The 19,604-nt window shown below is 55.5% G+C and overlaps 2 protein-coding genes across 2 annotated transcripts; both read left to right on the top strand.

Annotated features, from left to right (window-relative positions):
• Positions 1-11,435: 11,435 nt before the first annotated feature.
• LOC122379332 lies at positions 11,436-18,260 on the top strand. Its single transcript, XM_043361457.1, has 3 exons — positions 11,436-16,151; positions 17,084-17,132; positions 18,247-18,260. Exon 1 carries the CDS (start codon positions 11,436-11,438, stop codon positions 15,777-15,779), a length of 4,344 nt encoding a protein of 1,447 aa, XP_043217392.1. The 3' UTR covers positions 15,780-16,151; positions 17,084-17,132; positions 18,247-18,260.
• Positions 17,086-18,694, top strand: LOC122379329 (acylphosphatase-1-like). The gene is made up of 2 exons (XM_043361455.1): positions 17,086-17,132; positions 18,247-18,694. The coding sequence occupies exons 1-2, from the start codon at positions 17,086-17,088 to the stop codon at positions 18,692-18,694; spliced, it is 495 nt and encodes a 164-aa protein (XP_043217390.1).
• The last annotated feature ends 910 nt before the right edge of the window (positions 18,695-19,604 follow it).

Below are 19,604 nucleotides of genomic sequence, written 5' to 3'. Positions count from 1 at the left end.
AACTAAAACGGAGAGCCGAGTCAAAACACAGAAATTCCGTGACTGGGAACGGGAGGTTGGCATTGCGTAGGGTACCTATCACTGTGACAGCACTGTGTGTACGAGCGGCCCTCTCAATTAATGACGGTGAAAGTGTTCGTCTCACAGCGGTGCACTCGGAATTCGGTCACGTGGGAGACCACCGACGCTCTGGCCAGCCTCGGTTCTACACCAGAGGCGCCGAAAATTGGCCTCGTGGCCCACGCTGTCGGTTTCAACTGACTTCAGATCAGTTTCCTCACTGAGATTACTAGAAATCCCGTGGGAAAAAGATGCTCTCCACGATCGATAGTTGGCTATACTCTCCATGATGGTGCAAATAAGCACAAATGTGAAGTTAAACAAGGAAATCCGTGATCAAAAGAATTTAGCAATTCGCCCTGGTAGCATATATTTACATCGTTGGCATGTTCTCAAGACCGCCACAAAGTGCACATTGTGGCATGTAAAACGGCCTTATTCTCGTCATCTGCGGGTAACTGGCTGGATTTGAACGGTCCGGGGTCAGTGGTAGGTCAAGTTGTGGCGGCTTACCGCCGCCCGTCCAACCCCTCCCCACACAGCACACGGCTCATGAGCCTCCCGACCGTCCTCCTCAGCTCTGCCTGGCTCTGTCTGGCTCGCCCGGGCTCGGCTTTAGCGGTGGCTAGTTAGCCGGGATTACGTATTCCGGGCAGGTTCCCGCCGAGCTGGGCGCCGCTCTGTGCCGTGGCGACCACCGCCGCTCGGTCCCGACCGCTGCCGCGCCGCCCGCGGAACACGAAGGTCAATGCACGCCCGGCGCGGCGGTCGACACCGGGAGCAGAGGTAGCGCGAGGCAATGCGAGGAAATGTTAAGCAGCGCTAGGCAATGCACTATCGACGAGAGGAGATGTGATCATGTGAGAGGGCATCCGATTCACGATTGCCGACGAAAAGGCAGACAAAATGAGTGGAACCAAAAAGATCTCGCAAATCCTATGTGCATGCAGTGTTGTGAGTGATGCTCACCCACGCAGCTGTGTGTGTTTTCCAATCCCTTGGAACAATATCCACTCTCCCTCCCCTGGGACGGACGACCCTCCGCGTCCACCGGACGCCGCCTGCTCGGCAGCGCGCGGTGATGTCAGTGCCGAGCAGGGTCGTTGTTCGGCACACCCCAGACGCCGACTGGGGACCTGTCAGCCTCGGGCTGTGACAGACCTCACGGCCAATGACGCCGATATCTGTCCATGGGGTCGTTTATCAATGCAGGGCTCATGCGCCCAGCTCAGTTATACAGGTGCTGGTAGGTGGAAGATCGCAACAGCGGATGTTATTTCAACGAGCCAGTACGCCTACCGTGGTACGCAATGCAATACGCTGATAGCCGAATTCATGATCCAAGCAGCGTGAAGTGATGTAAAAGGCATGGTTTACTGCTCTAGGTAGGTGCGTAAGAGCGCACATCCACTGCCAGATTGGCAGTTTAAACGGTAACCGTTCGTGAATTGCAATACGTTAGCCAGTAATTCAAACATAATTACCGTCACAGGTGTCAGACATTTGCTTAGCGTGTAACTAGCTGTAGTCAGATGATAGTAATACAGAAAATGTGTGTCATCCCGGCGCCCTAGTGGCATATTTCAAATAAGCTAACGTCAGGGCAGCCGCGGCACTCAGTGACTGACTGTTGAGGTCGCCGACCTCAGGTGATTGCATGACTGGTAAATGTCATCCGCTCCGCATCGCGGCAGCGGTTAACGATTCTGAACGCTGGGCGACATATTCTCTGACAGGCTCCTTTTTTATAGCCAGGTAATTGTTGCACACAATAGTTTTATCCAGGGCATTTGCTGTGCTCTGTTTTATGTAAATATTTAATCATCGCTGTCTCGTTGCCCAGGAAAGCATATTGCTTCTGCGGCGTTTCTGCGGTCTCTAAAACCGTAGTAAGGCTGACTTTTGTCCTAGCTTATCTCATATTTTGGCCTGTGTATAGGTAAGTACTGCTTGTCACCCATTAAATAAAAGATCATACGCCTTGCTTCCGTTAAAGTGACTAGTTATTCAACTCCGAGCAGTAGATAACTAGAAAACGAGGAGGACAATCGAACGAACTTTACTCAATACTCATGCATGTGCTCTCCCATGATTGCCAAAAGTTTGTTGTTTTTAGAAACAATGAAAGACGATAAAAGACTCCCCTGGTAAGAAAAAAAAACATATCGCCTTAGGAGGAAGTTTGTAGCTGGGCACGAGCCACTGTAAGTGCAACGCTATCATTCATGTCAGTGCACTTTTTGGCTATCGATCTTTGCACATCTGCTTGCCATTTGACTGATGGAGCATGCAGAACACAACAAATCCCGTCTGGAGGTCTTTTGCAACTACAAGACGGCGGTACCCTGTATATGTATTGAGTATTGACAAAAGGTGACGTCACGTGACCTTCAAGAGATCCTCTGACTCCCCAGAAGACCGCCCGTCTGGGAGGCGTTTGATCCATCCTGACTTTAGAATTCCGCTGGTCTCGTAAATATGCCACTCCATCCAGCCATATGGAGCCCGTGTGCCCTTGGATACAGGCCTTTGTCCATTCAGCATAGTTGGTGGGCTTCTTGGCTTTTCAATCAATGACGCAAGATACCAATGGATACGCCATAAGAAGATTCACGCAATACAAAGATTAGATGCCCCGTTGTGGGATCTCATCAAACTAGTAATTTATCAAACTAGTAATTGTTTGAGGACAGCGTAGCCTAAGACGGATACAATAGTTCGTTCATTTCATTCCCTATGAAGTTCCTTGACATCCCCACATTGACATGACGCTCCACGAGGAGGAAGCCGGCGCTCAGGGTCGTCGGTTTTACGACAGCGTCTACATTGTTTCCTGCGCCTGTTTCCCAGAGGTGGAGGGTAACGCGAGCTGCTCAGCTGTGCGCCCGTTCCGCCGTGTGACTCTGCCGGAAGGACGTACCGGGTGACGGTGACGGGGGCGAGGGTGGGTATCGACGGACCGTCTGACGGCGGCACTCGGAGGGCCGGCGGTGCCCGTGCCGGAAGGAGCGGCCGCCCGCGGCCCCGCACGCCGCGTGCGGCCTTGTCACGGCGCTGTTTAACCACGCCGATATAAGTGTTTGTGTGTGGTGAGCGGTAATGGCTACCGTTTGGTCAGCGTCCTATAGGCCCCCAGGGTCGGTGTGGAGGTCACCGGCCAAAGGACAGGCTGGTGGCCTACACAGCGGCCCAACAGCAGACTCCACCACACTGGAACGACGAGAAGGCGCCTAGGAGGAAAGCATAACCACAAATATTGGCGTCCGGTGTTCGTCAACTTCAGTTGTCAAACATGAGCTCCTTTGGCGGGCGGTGTGGGCTGATCACAAGCTCAAGGGACGACTTTTGACCATGAGGACCATTTTGGAATCTAATAATGTACAGGAAGTTATCTTGCCTGAATACCGCTGGCGTAGATCCGTGCGTGAAGGCACGCACGACCTTCAAAGTCGTCTCTCAGAGTATATACACACGTGAATTTCTCAGGAGTCTGATCGAACGCATACATAATAAGCGCCGCGGGAGGAATCCAACGATCCCAGCGTCAATATTTTGACGATAATTGGAATCTATATACATATGGCGTGTGGACAAACAATAGTTTGCCGATAGGCCCCAATATGGTGCCGAATGTAATGCATTTGAAATGGCCCATGGCCGCCGGTCGCCGGATATTGATTAGTCGTGGCGTCCGGCAGCTGCTAATTGTAACGTCCTGTGAGATTGGGGAGGGGAGTGGCGCCGACGCCCCCTCCCCGGGCAGGGTCGATGACCGGGAGGGAGGGGAGGGGTCACGGTTCGACAGACCGAGAGGAAGCGATATTTGGCGCCCACTGGGACCGGTCCAAATAGCACAGGCTTCGCTCCGGACCGGCTTTGTTCAGTCAGATACGAGGCACAAAAGCAAACACAAAGCGGAGTCCCCTGAGGCCAGACGCGCGCGTCAATTCGGTACAGCACAATACAGGCGAGGAAAATTGATTTCACAAAAACAGAGGCTACGTCTGTGCGCGCGCACATGATGCGCAGCTCACCGGAAAGGCAGACACATCAAATCCAACCGAGAGGGATGCGTCTAAATGCGACTCACTCAGAATACACCGCAGTCACGGCGTCACATTATCCGCTTCTCACACCGCAGCGAGGTGACGAACAAAAAGACTCAAACAGGATTAGCGCCGAACGGCCTTCCCTTTTCACAAAAACCTCCAACCCGCGGCAGGAGAGTCCAGCTAACCCAGCGCTCACCTGGGTCCTCGACCTCTCACCGACTCAAGTGTGCGCATCTTTGCTCACCTTCTTGTCGTGACCCGAGTGACTGTGTCAGGGTCGGCGTGGCGGCCAGTGCCCCGGTCAGACTGTTCAAACACAGCGTTCTGAAGGTGCGCGGTTGGCTGAGCACGGCTAATATCCCCTAATTTGGCGACATTACTCAGACAGCTGAGCGAGGTGGCCGTACGGCAGCCCCGGGGCAGTGAGGCCGCTCGGCGCTGCCGGTCGGGCGGAAGGCGACCGGGAGCGATCGGTCAGTGTTAGGGAACGATCGGTCAGTGTCCGAGGAACGGTAGACGTTGGTCAGTGGTCAGAGCAGCTTCGGCGGTCAACAATGGAACGGCGGTCACCAATGGACGGAGTTATCGGTCACAGACCGCCCCTATATCCGTCTACGTTATCAGCATATTGTTCCAGCTCTATAGGAAATGGGCTCAGTTTTCAACTCCATGTTTAGAGTAGTTTTGTCCTCTTCACAAGTGTTAAGGTGACGAATGACATTGATATTTAGCTGGCCGGTAATGTCACTGTAGACATATCAGAAACACTCTAAGCCGCCCAGATGAGTTAACTTGCACTTTGAGATAAGCCGGAAACGCTTCGTGATTCACGATATTTTTTTCATTTATTTCCTTTTAGACTAGCCCAAAACAGTTACGTGAACCTGTATAAAATAATACTGCATCAAATGTGGGTAAATTACAAATGCAATTTAGAATCAGTCAGCGCAATCAATTGTCCACCACAGCCATCTCGTCAAGTGCGTGTCGCTGTGGTCGCCACCGCCCATCGCCCCTGGGTGCACTGTGCGGTGTGCGTGCGCCTCCCTACCGCCCCCGGCTGTTTGTCTCCCGACCGGAGTGAGGTCTGATTAATCGTCAGTCTGGGGCGGTGTCGGAGCTCCCGATTCAGATAGGTCCACCGACAGCCTGGGAGGGGAAGGAAGAAAGGTGGGGCAGATGGAGATGTCATGGAAGATGAACGATACCAGAGATGATCCATGTATTTACACTTTGCGACTGCGAAGTAAAGACATTATTCACTTATTCAATAAAATTTACCTGAGTGCGCCGCCAGTATGCATAGGCTGACGTGCATTAATGGTGCAGACAAGAGTGAAAATAAAGTTCAAATGCATCGGTGACTGGCGGGTTACGTGTCAAATCACTATCCTAACCCACTTCCCACTCACCACTTTACCAGCCCTCGGGGACACCGGCCACTCGGACCACACTCTGCCTAACAATCGCTCTCATTTTCCTCCCCAGGGCGGCGCCGATCCTCGCGTTAGGCCCCAGCCCACGTGGCGCCTCGTTCTGGCACTCCCTGACTCGTGCAGAGGTTCGTGCAAATTGCAGAACACGCCCTCTCAATGCCAGGATAACGGGCAAACAGGAACCGCAGTAAACGGCGCATTTCGATATCATTTCGACTACTATTCATTGTTTCCGTGAATAAAGGTGCCCAAGGACGTACTTCGCGAAATAATTTCTTTTTGTTTGGTAATCCTACACATTTTTGATCGATTTACACCGTTTTATGTGGTGTTTAGCTATGATGTCAGAACTCCCGGCAAAAGTCGGGTGAATTTCAGGCTCCGTTTTTCCGTCACGATGGCTCCTGTTATCGGGGGCTGTCCAGTGCCCACGCCTGTCCCGTGCAGACACAGCCAGCCAACGCTTGTTTGCATGCAGCCGGACAACACGGCGTCGGGGGCTATCGGGAGTCGAATCAGACGGGCCTCCGCCGCTGCCGGCTCCACGAACACAGGGAAATGGTGGACTTGCTGTGCTGGGCACCCAGAACGGTGGGATACGACCTGTCTCCCCTCGGCAAAATAGCCTGTGTTTCTGCCCCCTGGCCTTTGGTATACGTCACACGCGTAAGTCAGTCCATCAACTTTCAGAGAGACTGCCTGCTACTTCCTACGGCTCCTCAAATGGTAGTAATCCTTCGGCACCTCAAATAGCGACCACGAACGCCAAGGACGCGTCACCGTATGGGGCTAGTCCGGCACTGGGCGGAAAACGGCACTCCGGTGGCAACTGCCGACGGCCGGCGGGGCGGGGAGAAGGGGAGGGGGTCGGTGACCAGGTGGGAGGGGCGCCGGACGGGGGAGGGGCTGACACGACGCTGATTTACGAGCAGGCCACGTCAGCTGAGCTGTCGGCGGCGTCTGCTGGAGGGTCGGCTTACAGAGATGCAGACAGCCGGCCAGACAGAGGTGCAAACTCACGACAGGTTCGACCCACTGCCACCCTGTTTCAGAATCCAGATTCCGGTTTCATTGAGGTTTTGCCGGCTTGAAATTAGCTTCTAAACTTAGCAGATTCGAGCCACGATGCAGCGGTTTCTGATGGGCTCTCTAGCTACTCGGCGGGTCAGCGGCCGTGGTAAAACCATGACTGACCGACACTGGCTTCAGCTGAGCAGCTCCCTGGCTCCCTGCTGTGCAGAACGGCTCGCTGTCAGCACCCATCCACACCGGTCCCTCCGCTCACCAGCTGCCACCGCCCGGCCGTCCGGGACCGGTCCCTCCCTGTCCCTGCCTCTGCCGACCAGCCACGGAGCACGGCAGACCGCGCCGGGACAAAGACGGCCCCACCGCGCCGGCCACAACCGTAACCCGAGCCGGTCGACAGAAGGGCATTGAGGAGCACTGAGAGAAGCATTGAGAAGCACTGAGAGGAACATTGAGAAGCACTGAGAGAAACATTGAGAAGCACTGACATCACCGAGACCACCGATCGTGATGGCACGGCGGTGATGACGGAGTCTGCGGTCGGACTTGTTCCTGGCAGAGACGGTACGTTGCTCCAGGCGCGGCACTTAGGGACGATTAGTCGGGGGTTCGGTCCGATTGATGACTAAGATGGTTCATCCTCCGGGGCGAGAAGCCATCAACGAGACCGTTGGCATTTCCTTTTCAATATCATCTCATGCGCTAAGGTTGATCGCCACCTGAGGGATGTTGAGATTATTTTCCCGAAGGCCTGGCCACTGACCAGTGAGCGAGGCAGCACCGTCTTCGCTCTCCACTGCAGTTTTTGTGAAGGTGGTGTAAGTACGAGCCGCCGTGCGACCCATTATGGTCAGGGTGATGAAGTGCGGCAGGGGGCGGGGCGCACCCTCCGCCCACCGCCCTCCGCCGCCGCCCCAGAGGTTCCCTCGGCAGCGAAGGTCGCCGGCACCGCCGCCAGGACACGGCACCGACCGTGAAAGTGGCCCATTGTCCCACGGAAAGATTAATAGTTTGGCGCAGCGCCGCACGGTGGTGGGATTGTTGTGCCGCCCGTGGGCAGACACATTACCATGTCGGCACTTTGTCGACAACGAAAACAGCTCGGCTGAGCTACCCATATGGTCAATCCGCAATAGTTATATAAGGGTAAACATTTTGTAAGATACGCCAGTCACTTAAATAATGTCAAAACTTTATCAGTATGTAGGTGTGTCGGCACGATTAAGAGCTGATCAAGCGATCAGACTATCACACGCACAATATATTTTACACGACACCTCAGAGTTTTTCATCTCGAACAAGGAATTTAAGAAGACACACGACGGAACTAAAAAGTAGTCCCAGACGTTTAGCTTGAGGTTTTTCTTGGCCTATCATGGGGCTGTTATCAATAAAATCATAATGGGTACCGTTTCTGAATACGGCCACAATCTGCAGGAACTGTTGTTAAAATAAACGGTCCAATAAGATCGCTGTCAAAAGTACCACACTTAGGGGTTCATTTTGATCTCATTAACGGTAGGTATGGGAAGACACTGACGTTGCTGACGCGGTATCACGGACGGTCTGCCGTGACCGGTCGTCGGGCGCTGCTCCAAACCGGTTTGTTCAATACTCCGGCAAACGAGGCGGTCGGCCGCTGCGGGCTGGGAGGTAATTATGCCAGTTTAACACCGGCAGACCAGCTCTGCAACTTGCAAGCTGGGAGTAATGACCGCACAAGACAACAGACGCCCGGTAACCATGGTGACGGCAGATGCACGAGCAACAAAATCGACCGTGCCGGATTTTGCACGAAGGGCAAGGCCGCTCCGAACCCGATAATAGCAGACAGATAATTGCGAACGAAAATTGCCAGACGGGAATTTCAGCGGTGCAGATTTATGTGCCCATAGATCTTACAGAATTTTCACTTTTGCTGCACCCCGGAGCAACTGAGACCTTTTCAAGTGAACAATGGGGCGGACGTATATTTCGCTCCAGACAGTGAACGCTCTATAGCTCATGATATATGGCTTTCTTCGTCAAAGGTGCAGACCTTGAACCACAGCAAAGTCAAATTCTGCTCCCTTTTAGTGCGCGGAGCAGAGACATTCATGTCCAGAGAGTGTTTTCTGACGCGGACTTTTTCGGTTCTGAACAGTTAACAGACGGTTCCCTTATAGGCACAGCCAGCCGTCTCGCTCAGCTCATGGGCCGTTCATTCAGTTTCCTAATTCCTTCTCCCACGCAAATGATAACCTCAAACATACCCGACGAATTGCAACTTACGAGTATCTTTATAATCTACGTACCTATAGCGGACTGCTTTTGTCTTTACTTGCAACTTAAACGTTCATGTCTCTGTTCAGTCTTCACCGTCATTTTGGACAGCACCGCAGCTAAAATGTTCACAATCGAATCTTTGACTTTGCCTGTGTTAGATATGACATAAGGAATGGATGCCAAAGCAAAAGCGCACAAAGAGGGTGGATTGCATTACAGCAGCAGATGTGCTGGGCGCTGGCACGTGTCAACAAGGCACATTGCACCACATTCATCGATGAAGTGACGCACTCTTCAATGATCCGCTCCGTACCAGCCTCGTGGCGCGCTCTTTGTTGATCAGTTCGGCCGTGGGAGCGGCTGATATCAGCGGCACGACGCTGCTGAGATCGCGTGATCCTCATTTGCCGCCGTCAGGGCGGGGGCGTGCGGTGGCAACGGTAGAAGTAACGAGCGTCTCAGTGGTCGGCGGTCGCTGCTACCCAAGGCTCTGCATAGGCCCCTGCGACCGCGCCCTCTGCTTGGTGAGATTGCACAAACAATTCAGCAGCAGCGGCGCAGCCACAGCTGGCCTGTGAGCCGCTAAATAATCAGGAAGTGTGAACAATGAGTACACTATACCGCGACCTTGCAGTGACAAACTGTGTGATTGCTTCATGTCTTTGTTAGCATAGAACGTGTTGTCTTTAGAAGAGCAACAGGGAATTTCCGTGAGGACGTAACGGATCGATAACTCGATAGATCGGTCTGGTGTAGGTAAAATGGCAAACGTTTGAAATTGAAGCCAAGAGAGAGCACTTTATTAGCTTGGCGTGCTTTACTAACAGTTAACACTCCTAGGTCCGTCTTAGTCCTAACTCCTAACACGAGTAACAAAGAACAGGGGCGCGGGAACTACTTTCCGACTGAGGGGGGCACACCATAATAGAGATTAACCTAGGGTACCCCCAAATCTAGTTTTCTCACCGGTTTTAGGCCACTTATTTTTCACCCCTCGGCTTTTTCAACAAAAAAAGAAAACATTTGCAAAAAAAGTGTGGTATTCCGTCTCAAAGCTGTGGGGGCACCGCCCCCACGGCCCCAGAGTTGGGGGGGGGGGCAAGCTGCCCCCACTGCCCCCCCCCCCCCGGCTCCCGCGCCTATGACAAAGAATGCTCCATAAGCTTAAAGTCAGAGTGAATTCTGGATCAGATAAAACCACAAACCGCAGCAATTTTAATCACATAGTGCGAAGAGCATCGACCTCCTGAGCGCCTTCTAAGCACGCAGGTCTGCCAACATGCGAAACTAAAAAGCAAACTATGCTGCGGGATGCTCTGCGAAAGCGTTCAATGCCAAGACCTTATATGACCCGCATATGTAGCTATCCCGAGTGGTTGACCGCTGCGACACGGACTCATCTGAGTCCTGTTTGTCTCCTGTTTGTGACTCTGAGTCAGCGTGTCCTTGAATGCGGTGGATAGCGCCGTTTCTCATCAGCGTCAAGGCAGCTCGGTGGTGCGCGCACCCGTATCTTACCCGCGCCGGAGGTCTCCGGAAGTTGTTGGCGGAGCGACCACAGCCACTCTGTGTACGTCCCTGTGTGTGTCAAAGCAATTACTGCCTCCATTAGAGCCATACCGAGGAAGATAGCTGCGACAACGTGACCAAATGTGAGATACCTACTCCCTCCGGACAGGGTGGATGAATCAACAAGCCAGCGTAGATATTGCAAACACCTGACGTAAAACGTATTGCATGACTTCTTCAACCATTATTCCTATTCAACTGGAGCCTTTGATGATGCGGTAGCCTGCAACATCTGTCACCGAGCACCACGTTTCAACTTCAGTTTAATGAGTTTGACAAACAACACCGTCATCGTCGCCTATTGAGCGGCTGACTGACTGGCTCCGTCGCTTTCTGCATATCATGTTAGCGATGACGGTGGCCGCGGCAACCTTTGGCGGTCAGCATGGAGCTAACGGGACTGGCCACGCTAAGACGCCTTGCAGACGACCGGTGAAGTTGAGCCAGTGCAGGCGCAGACGCCATAACACGATGCGAATTCTCGGACCGAACACTTTACTGGATAATTCGCAGAGAAAGGCATCAAGCGTAGGGAATGGAGGCCAATAAAACAATGCATGTCGCATGAATTCTAATACTTAGCCTTTCGATCGACTTAGACAATTTGATGTTCATTTCAAGGCTGTAGGATATAAAGGGACTGATATTGAGCCAAGTCGATCACGGAATGGCATACGCCGCACCGGCCGCAGCGACTGAGCCATCTTGTTGGGACGGGATTTAGGAGTGCCCCAGATTGAGATGGACAGGCCAGCAGCCGCTCAAACGGTCAAGAGGTGTGGCGTGATACCGGGGTCGTGGTATCCCGTCCCCGGCGCCGATGTTAGAGACGGTACCTGGTCCGGGCTGTACCGGGCCCCGGACTGTACCGGGCCTCACTGTCAGAGGCGGGACGACAGGGGGTCTGGGGACGGAAGGACCTGGTGGGCTCTCGCGCTGTGTGACTGGGAGTGTGCGGTGGCCCGTCTCGCGTGTGCAGTGGCCTGTTTCGCGCTATCGGACAAATACAAGCTATTTCGGCCTTACCATGGCTGGAGACGAGGTGCCATCAGTGTCCGCGAGTGCAGTGAGCGCGGGTGCCTTGGACGTCCGCGTGATAGCGGAGTTTGACGGCACCACAGACGTGGTAGAGTGGTGGACCCGCGCGGAACTGTTGTGCGCCCACCGTGGCGTGGATTTTGGAGCGGTGGTCCCCCTGCGTCTCACCGGTGGAGCCTTCGCCGTGTGGGCTCAGCTGCCGGTCGATCATCGAGCCTCCCTGGCAGCCGTCAAGTCTGCCCTCTTTGCGGCGTTCGCCCTGGACAGCTTCGCGGCTTACGATGCCTTCGTCACTCGTCGTCTTCAGCCGGGTGAGTCCGCCGACGTCTACCTGGCGGACCTGCGGCGGCTGGCTGAACTGTTCGGTGGCGTGCCGGACCGGACTCTGTCCTGTGCATTCGTGAACGGGCTGCCGGACGCGGCAAGACAGGTGATTCGCGCCGGCTCGCGCGCCGAGGCGTTGGACCTTCCCAGCGTGGTCGCGCGAGCGCGCGCCGTCCTCAGTGACGACCGCGTGGCAACGGTGGCGGCGGCGACGGCAGCGCCTCCACGCGGAGGGGGCGGAAGCCGCGGTGGAACGCAGGACGCAGAGGCGGTGATGGCGGCGCGCGTCCCGAGACGGCCGCGCTCGCGCCGGTGCTGGGCGTGCGGCCGGCTGCCCGCAGGGAAACGGCACAGGGAGCGGTGCGTCAGCGCCAGCGCCGTCTCCTGCGCAATAAGAGGAGCGCTGCCCATAATCAGGTTGCCGCTGAATGGAGGACTCCGAGACGTGCTTGTCGACACGGGTTGTACGCATAACCTCGCTCACGTGGACATTTGTGATCAGTGGGACCGGCAGCGCTTGCTGATCACGACAATGGGTGGTCACGCTGTTCAGGCACTAGGCGTGGGAGTCGTGACGGTTGGCCGCGTCGGTGGCGACAGTGTCTTGCCTGTGCTAGTGGTGGCGTCGCGGCCAATGGGTGTGGACATGATTCTCGGAATGACGGGCATCTCCGCCCTCGGTGGAGTGAGCGTGAAAGGGCCGGGGGATGTGAGGATCGACGCGGTTTCAGAGAGGGTCCCAGTGCGCCCGGCGGGGATCAACAGAGCAGTGGCGCGCCCAGGTGGTGTCGCGGGGGCGACAGTGCGCTCGGCCCCGGCTACGCAAGGACACGGCGGGGCAGTGGCGCAGCCAGGCGAGGCGCCGGCGGCGGCGCGTCCAGCCCGGGCGGCGCAGGTGATCGGCGGGACAGTGGAGCGCCCAGGCGGCGGCGAGGCAGCGGCGGCGGGCCCGGCCCGGGCGGCGCAGGTGATCGGCGGGACAGTGGCGCGCCCAGGCGGTGGCGAGGCGGCGGCGGCCGGCCCGGCCCGGGCAGCGCAGGCGATCGGCTGTGCAGCGGCGCGCGCAGGCGGCGGCGAGGGAGCAACGGATCGCCCCGCTCAGGCAGGCCAAGTGACCGGCGGAACAGTGGCGCGTCCAGGCGGCGCCAAGGTGGCGGCGGTGGAGCCGGCCAGGGCAGCCTCGGCATCGCGCGGAGAGGGGGCGGGGCTTGGTAGCGCCGCAGCGACTGCGTCACAGGACCCGGCCGGCCCGGCGACCGGGCATACCATGCCCGGGCCCAGAGTGGGCGGGGCACCCACCGCGGAGCTAGTGGCCGACGCGAAAGACTTCACGGCGAGGTTCGATGTTAATACACGCAGTTGGACAGTGGCCTGGAAGTGGGCGGACGGAGTCGCACCAGACTGTCTGACCAACCGGGTCGCCGAGTACCGCGTGCCACCGTCAGCGCGGCAGGAGTACGACGAGGAGCTCGAGACGTGGCTGAGGAACGGCTGGCTGCAGCCCTACAATGAAGCAGAGGACGGTCCGCCGCGCGGCCTCGTGCCCTTGATGGCCGTCCCACAAGCAAAGAAGGTGCGCCCTGTACTGGACATGCGAGAGCTGAACGGTCACGTAGCTGCATACACCGCCGACTCGGACGTGTGCGCCGACCGCCTGCGGAAATGGCGCCGCCACGGCCGGCGGGTGGCCGTCGTAGATCTGCGGCGAGCGTACCTGCAGCTGCGTCTCGACCGGAAGCTGTGGCCGTATCAGACAGTGATCATCCGTGGTGAGCGATTCTGTTTGACCCGCCTTGGTTTTGGACTTAATGTAGCGCCGGCCGTGATGAAGGCGGTGGTGCGGCTCGTCATGGCGCAGGATGCAGCAGTGGAGCGCGCCGTCTGTCCGTATGTGGACGACCTGCTTGTGGATGAGGCTGTCGTCAGTGCTGAGCACGTGGTCGAGCACTTTGAGCGTTTTGGGCTCGAGTGCAAGCCACCGGCACGCGCCGAGGACGGCGCTCGGATGCTGGGACTCCACGTGCGGCGTGTGGCGGGTGAGCTGCGGTGGTCTCGTGACAGTGCTGTCCCCGACCCGCCCGACCGTGTGACGCGCCGATCGGTATTTGCATGGTGCGGCAGGCTGGTGGCGCACCTCCCCGTCTGCGGCTGGCTGCGACCCGCCGCCGCCTGGGTGAAACGGCGCGCCAATGCCGTCACGCGCGGCTGGGATGACGTCACGACCGACGCGCTCCTGCAGTCTCAGATCTCGCACGTGCACACCCGGCTGCTAGCGGCGGACCCGGCGCGGGGCCAGTGGTGCTGGACCGGGGATCAGGCAATCGTCTGGACAGACGCCAGCTCGATCGCGGCTGGAGTGGTCATCGAGACACCGTGCGGTGGCGTGATGGAGGACGCCTGCTGGCTCCGGCCCGGCGATGCCGCAGCGACCCACATAAACATGGCCGAATTGGATGCCGCCGTTCGCGGCTTGAACCTGGCCGTGGCGTGGGGCGTGACAAACATCGACCTAAGGACAGACTCGGCGACAGTGCACCGCTGGGTGGACGACGCGCTCAGCGGCCGCGCCCGCCTCCGGACGAGAGCGGCCGGTGAGATGCTAATCAGACGCCGGGTCGACCTCATTCGACAGCTAGCCAACGAACTGGAGCTCAAGGTCACCGTCACGCTGGTTCGCTCGGAGGAGAACCTCGCCGACGCCCTGACGCGAGTGCCGAAGGAGTGGCTGCGTGACGAGTGTGAAGAGAGCAGGATGTCGGTGACGGCCGATGACGGAGCCGGCGACTCGGCCGCCCGTGGGCAGGTGGTCGTCGGTGCTGGTGCTGCAGATGCCGTCAGGTCGGCTGTGCAATCGGTGCACGAGCGGGCCGGTCACCCTGGCGTTCGTCGGACGCTGTTTTTCGCGCGGCGAGATGTGTCTCGAGACGTGACGAGGGCTCTGGTGCGCGCGGTCGTGACGACTTGTGATGTGTGCCGATCGATAGACCCGGCGCCTGTGCGGTGGCGGCACGGCTCGCTAGAGGTGGCGGCAGTATGGGAGCGCGTCGCGATGGACGTGACCCACCACCAGGGGCGGAGCTACCTAACCGTCATCGACTGCGGGCCCACGCGGTTCACCGTCTGGCGCCCGCTCGGCCGTGCCGACGCAGTGGAGGTCACCGGCCACCTGGAACAGATCTTCCTGGAGCGCGGCGCGCCCAAAGAAATACTGGCGGACAATGACACGGTGTTTCGGGGCCGGCGACTCGCCTCGCTCGTGGCACGGTGGGGCATTGCCCTGAGATTCCGAGCCGTGCACGAGCCGGGCGGCAATGGCGTAGTGGAACGGTGCCATCGAACTGTCAAGGTGATCGCGGCTAGGAGGCGGTGCCCTGTGTCCGAGGCCGTCCACCTCTACAACGTCACTCCTCGTGACGGCCGGACGGCGGACACCGCGCCAGCGGCCGGGGTGTACCGCTACGCGGTGAGAGACTGCGTCCGCCCAGGGCATACGCCAGTCGATACCGACGGGGATGGCGCCCAGCCTGCGCCAGCGCTGACCCAGCCGACCGACGCCCGGCTCCGGGAAGGGGACCGTGTGTGGGTGCGGCGCCGCGGCACCCGCTGTACCGAGACGTCTCAGCGCGGGACGGTTACGGGCGAGCTCTCAGAACAGGTGCTGGAGGTGGACGGCGTTCCGTGGCACGTCCGTAACCTGCGACCGCGGTACGAAGCGTCCTCGGACAGCGGGGATGACAGTGAAGAGGCCGACGAATCGCCGCCACTGCTCGTTGGCCCCCCGCCGGCCGCACTGCGAGCTGAACATGACGCGCTGAACGGGGCGGCGCCCCCCGATGAGCCACAGACTGAGTCACACGGGATAGATGGGACGGTGCCGCCAGGCGAGGGGTCGGAACCGTTTTCGACGGAGGGGGAGCCGGCGGAAGCGGCAAATATCCCCCCGCCCCGTCACAGTGAGCGTGCCCGGCGACCGCCGCCGCCGTGCAGCTGCTGCACCCAGCCGGAGTGATGACTCTTACGTGAGCGGTGAGCACATGTGCGTTTGATATTGTTTTGTTTGTTTGTATTGTTTGTATTATGTGTTTGTATCGCCGTATCGTGTATTTGTATAATTGTATGTATGATTCTTGAGAATCAGGGGGAGGTGTGGCGTGATACCGGGGTCGTGGTATCCCGTCCCCGGCGCCGATGTTAGAGACGGTACCTGGTCCGGGCTGTACCGGGCCCCGGACTGTACCGGGCCTCACTGTCAGAGGCGGGACGACAGGGGGTCTGGGGACGGAAGGACCGGGTGGGCTCTCGCGCTGTGTGACTGGGAGTGTGCGGTGGCCCGTCTCGCGTGTGCAGTGGCCTGTTTCGCGCTATCGGACAAATACAAGAGGTCAGGTCACGAGTGCAATAGCAGGCACGCAGACGCTCTCTGGCCGTTTGAAAAGGATAGGCGACTGCATGTGTCACTCTGGAACAGGAACACGTGGCCACGGTATAGGTAGGACCTATAGGGCCTTTGTGGCCACTGACCCGGGATGAGCGCGGATTAGGGCCGCCCCTAACTGAGTAGGTAATGGTGAGCCCAATGCGAGCTAAGACTTAAACGCGAACTGTCCAAGTCAGTCTTCGGCCGGGCCCCGGGGTCGGGGTGTCACCTGTCATCAGACATCAGGTCAGGTGACAGGAGGAACTGACGAGCCTGAGAGTCTCTCAGGCCAGCGGACTGAGGACAGGACTGCAAGGTGTTCTTAGTCTTCACGGTCTTGGCAAGTCGGCAGTCTGTACCTTATGCAGGATATGGTTTGCCACCCGCCCTGGGGCCTGGACTGTCCCCGTGTCCCCTCGAACTCACGCATTCGCCCAGCACCCAACACCCCTGCGCTCCTTCACGGCCCTAGTCCGCGATCACAGCGCCACCTACCTCCGTACCGTGATGCACGGGTCGGACCGAGGCGAGCTTCCTCCGTCTCGTGTGTCACCGGTCAGCAGGCATCCCGCTGGCGCTGCTGAGAAGCCATCAGCAAAGGGCACTGCAATGCAATCACCTGACTGCTCGTGTTGACGTCCGGGGTCAAGGCCACAGCGGTCAACGGTGCAGGCGCAGCCGTACCATACCGCAGCTGACCGCAGCTTGAGCGCTGTCGTTGGATAGAATTAGAAGAATTGCTATTTGATACTAAAAAATAATATGATGAAGAGATATGAACTGGTCAAAATGAAAGTAGAAGTTGAGCAACTACGTAAATTTAGTAGAATATATACAGAACATGTTGGCGTTTTTTTTTTTTTAATCTTGGTAAATGACATTGAGTTTCGTTTCAGACATGGCGCAACAGATACTAAACAAGAAGGATCGTGACGCTGTTGGAAGGTAGGCTTTTTTTCATTTTTCATTTTGATTTTGTATTTCAATTTGTTCCACTGAAATATTTTATGTTTCTGATAGGTTCCTAAGGCACAGGTTTCTTGCTTTGTAATTGGTGTTATATGCAATAACTGCTCTTGATTACTAGGTAGGTACCGGCTGGAGCCCATGTCGCTGCTCAAGCTATGCGATTAATGAATCAAATTTAAATTGAAATATGAATGATAAATATAGACTGGTGGAGTCATTTTCATAACCCTTTTGAATGGCTTACTTGCTGAAAATTGTATTGAGGAATGTTGAATGGCATAAATTCCCATTTAAGGTATATCTCATGACTCGTAGAGAATATCAATATAACTAGGATTAACATTTCAGATTAAAGGCTTACAGAACACTTACGATTACAATGTGAAGATTGGTGCACCCAGAAAAGTATCCATGGTGCACCAGGAAATGTATCCAACTCCTGGACTCGAACCAAACTCGAACTTTGAATTATTCCTTGAATTCAATTTATTTTTTGTCTGCTTGAAAAGTATAAAACTTCATTTGAAATGTTGAAATAGTTTCCAGTTTCAAGCATTATTTTCAACTGTTCATAACCAATATTTTCACTCAACTCTCCTTTCTTCTTGAATTCTGAAGTAAAGTAAAACTGCACTCATTTCAACAGGTGCAGTGCAGCAGTGCAGTTCAATTCGTATTAAATTATTTCTCCTCAGCATGTAGAATGTCCTTTTGATGATATATGCTTAAAATTGAATATGGAACATCATCTTTGAGCAAAACTTTCTCTTCCTGAGTAAATTATTAAATGTGGAACTTCCTCTGCCTGAGAAAATTATTCAATTTGGTATTTCATATCCAATATGAAGGCAGCTTTTTCAGGAACTGAGCTGTAATTATTATAGAATATCCTCTTGATACATGAACTTTTATCCTCCAGCAAATTAATTTGTAATTACTCATTACTGAAATCACTTTTAATTAAGTTGCAATATTAACTATAATGTTGATAAGGCTAAGGGAACCTTGAGATACAATCATGTACTTATTGCCTGTTTCAGACAACTTAACTGCTCAATGTGCTCATTGCCCCTGTTTTTGTTTGTTTCAGGACAGTCCTGTTTAATTGGCAGCACACTCTCTTCACCACTGCAGTTGCCACCCTTCTGGCTGGCTTCCTGGCTGTGATCTTCACCTGGTACACTCCAGCCAGCCCTCCATCTCTGGCATCTCCCTCTGTGCCGTCCCCCGAGCCTGAGAGCACCACCATGTCACCGCTGGTCAGCGTGGAGTTCGAGGTGTTCGGACGCGTGCAGGGCGTCTTTTTCCGCAAGTACACGCAGCGCACTGCACGTGACCTGGGACTGGTTGGCTGGTGTCTCAACACGCGCCACGACACCGTGCAAGGTCACGTGCAGGGCCCCGCCGACGCCGTGGCGCGGATGAAGCGCTGGCTGAGTGAGAAGGGCAGCCCGCAGTCCAAGATCGACCGGTGCGAGTTCCACAACGAGCACAACGTGGCCGAGCTGGCCTACAAGGAGTTCGCTGTCAGACATTGATGCGGATGTGAACACTGAACTTCTTCGTGTTTTAGTGATGAAGTGATTGCGCTGCTACTAGCTTTTCCAGTTGTGTTCAATTGGTTTTGTTGTGAGTTACGAGTGGAGTGTGCTCATTGGCTCGTTCTGAGTTTGGTATCAAATGCTCCACTCATTCGTTAACTTTTTGCCGTGAAATAATGAAGGTGCTCCTGCTCATGACATGGTTGTGTCGCGAGTTATATTTTATTTATTGCAACAAGTAACAAGTTCGTAATGTGATTGCTTCGCTGATGGACTGAACAGTATGTGATACCGTAACCACTTGGAACCACCATCGGATGGCTTGGTCTTTGGTCAATATAATTCGTGCATGAAATGTTATGGGTGGCTCACCTGTACACTGTCGGAAAACTGAGCGCTGGCAGACAGTCAGTTACCACCTGTAAATTATGGATGCGGAAGAGAGACCATGGAAAAATGCGACTCCTATTCGAGCATTGACGCCTATGCATAGAAGCGACTTTATTAGGCAGAACTTGTGTTCGTTTTCGAATGGGTCTTCTGTCTGTGACCTAGTCTATTAGAACCAACACGGCTCAGTTTCCTCGAGTGACTGGGCCATGTCGCGTCACCTATCCACGATGCGTACTGTGGCGTCATCTAGGCCTACGGGCCTGGTCGCGTTGGGTCTGCGGACGAACGTAAGTTGGACACTCTAGGGTTGTGTTTGTATGTTTTAGCTTTGCAAGATGTTTATTGGCTTATTAAGTCATCTTAGCATTCTACTAGTTTTTTTTTTGTATCTTGGAGGCTGTCTTCAAAGCCTTCGTTCGGTTTCTGGGCTAAAAAATAGCTCCTTTATTTTTAGCCCTCAGAGGCCATCTGGAAGTTCAGGTGCGGACGCTTTAGGTTTAGTTAGTAAAACCGC

This window comes from Amphibalanus amphitrite, unplaced genomic scaffold (genome assembly GCF_019059575.1).
Source record: "Amphibalanus amphitrite isolate SeventyFive unplaced genomic scaffold, NRLGWU_Aamphi_draft 000075F_arrow, whole genome shotgun sequence".
Taxonomy (NCBI): domain Eukaryota; kingdom Metazoa; phylum Arthropoda; class Thecostraca; order Balanomorpha; family Balanidae; genus Amphibalanus; species Amphibalanus amphitrite.
This window is presented reverse-complemented; position numbering and strand designations above follow the sequence as displayed.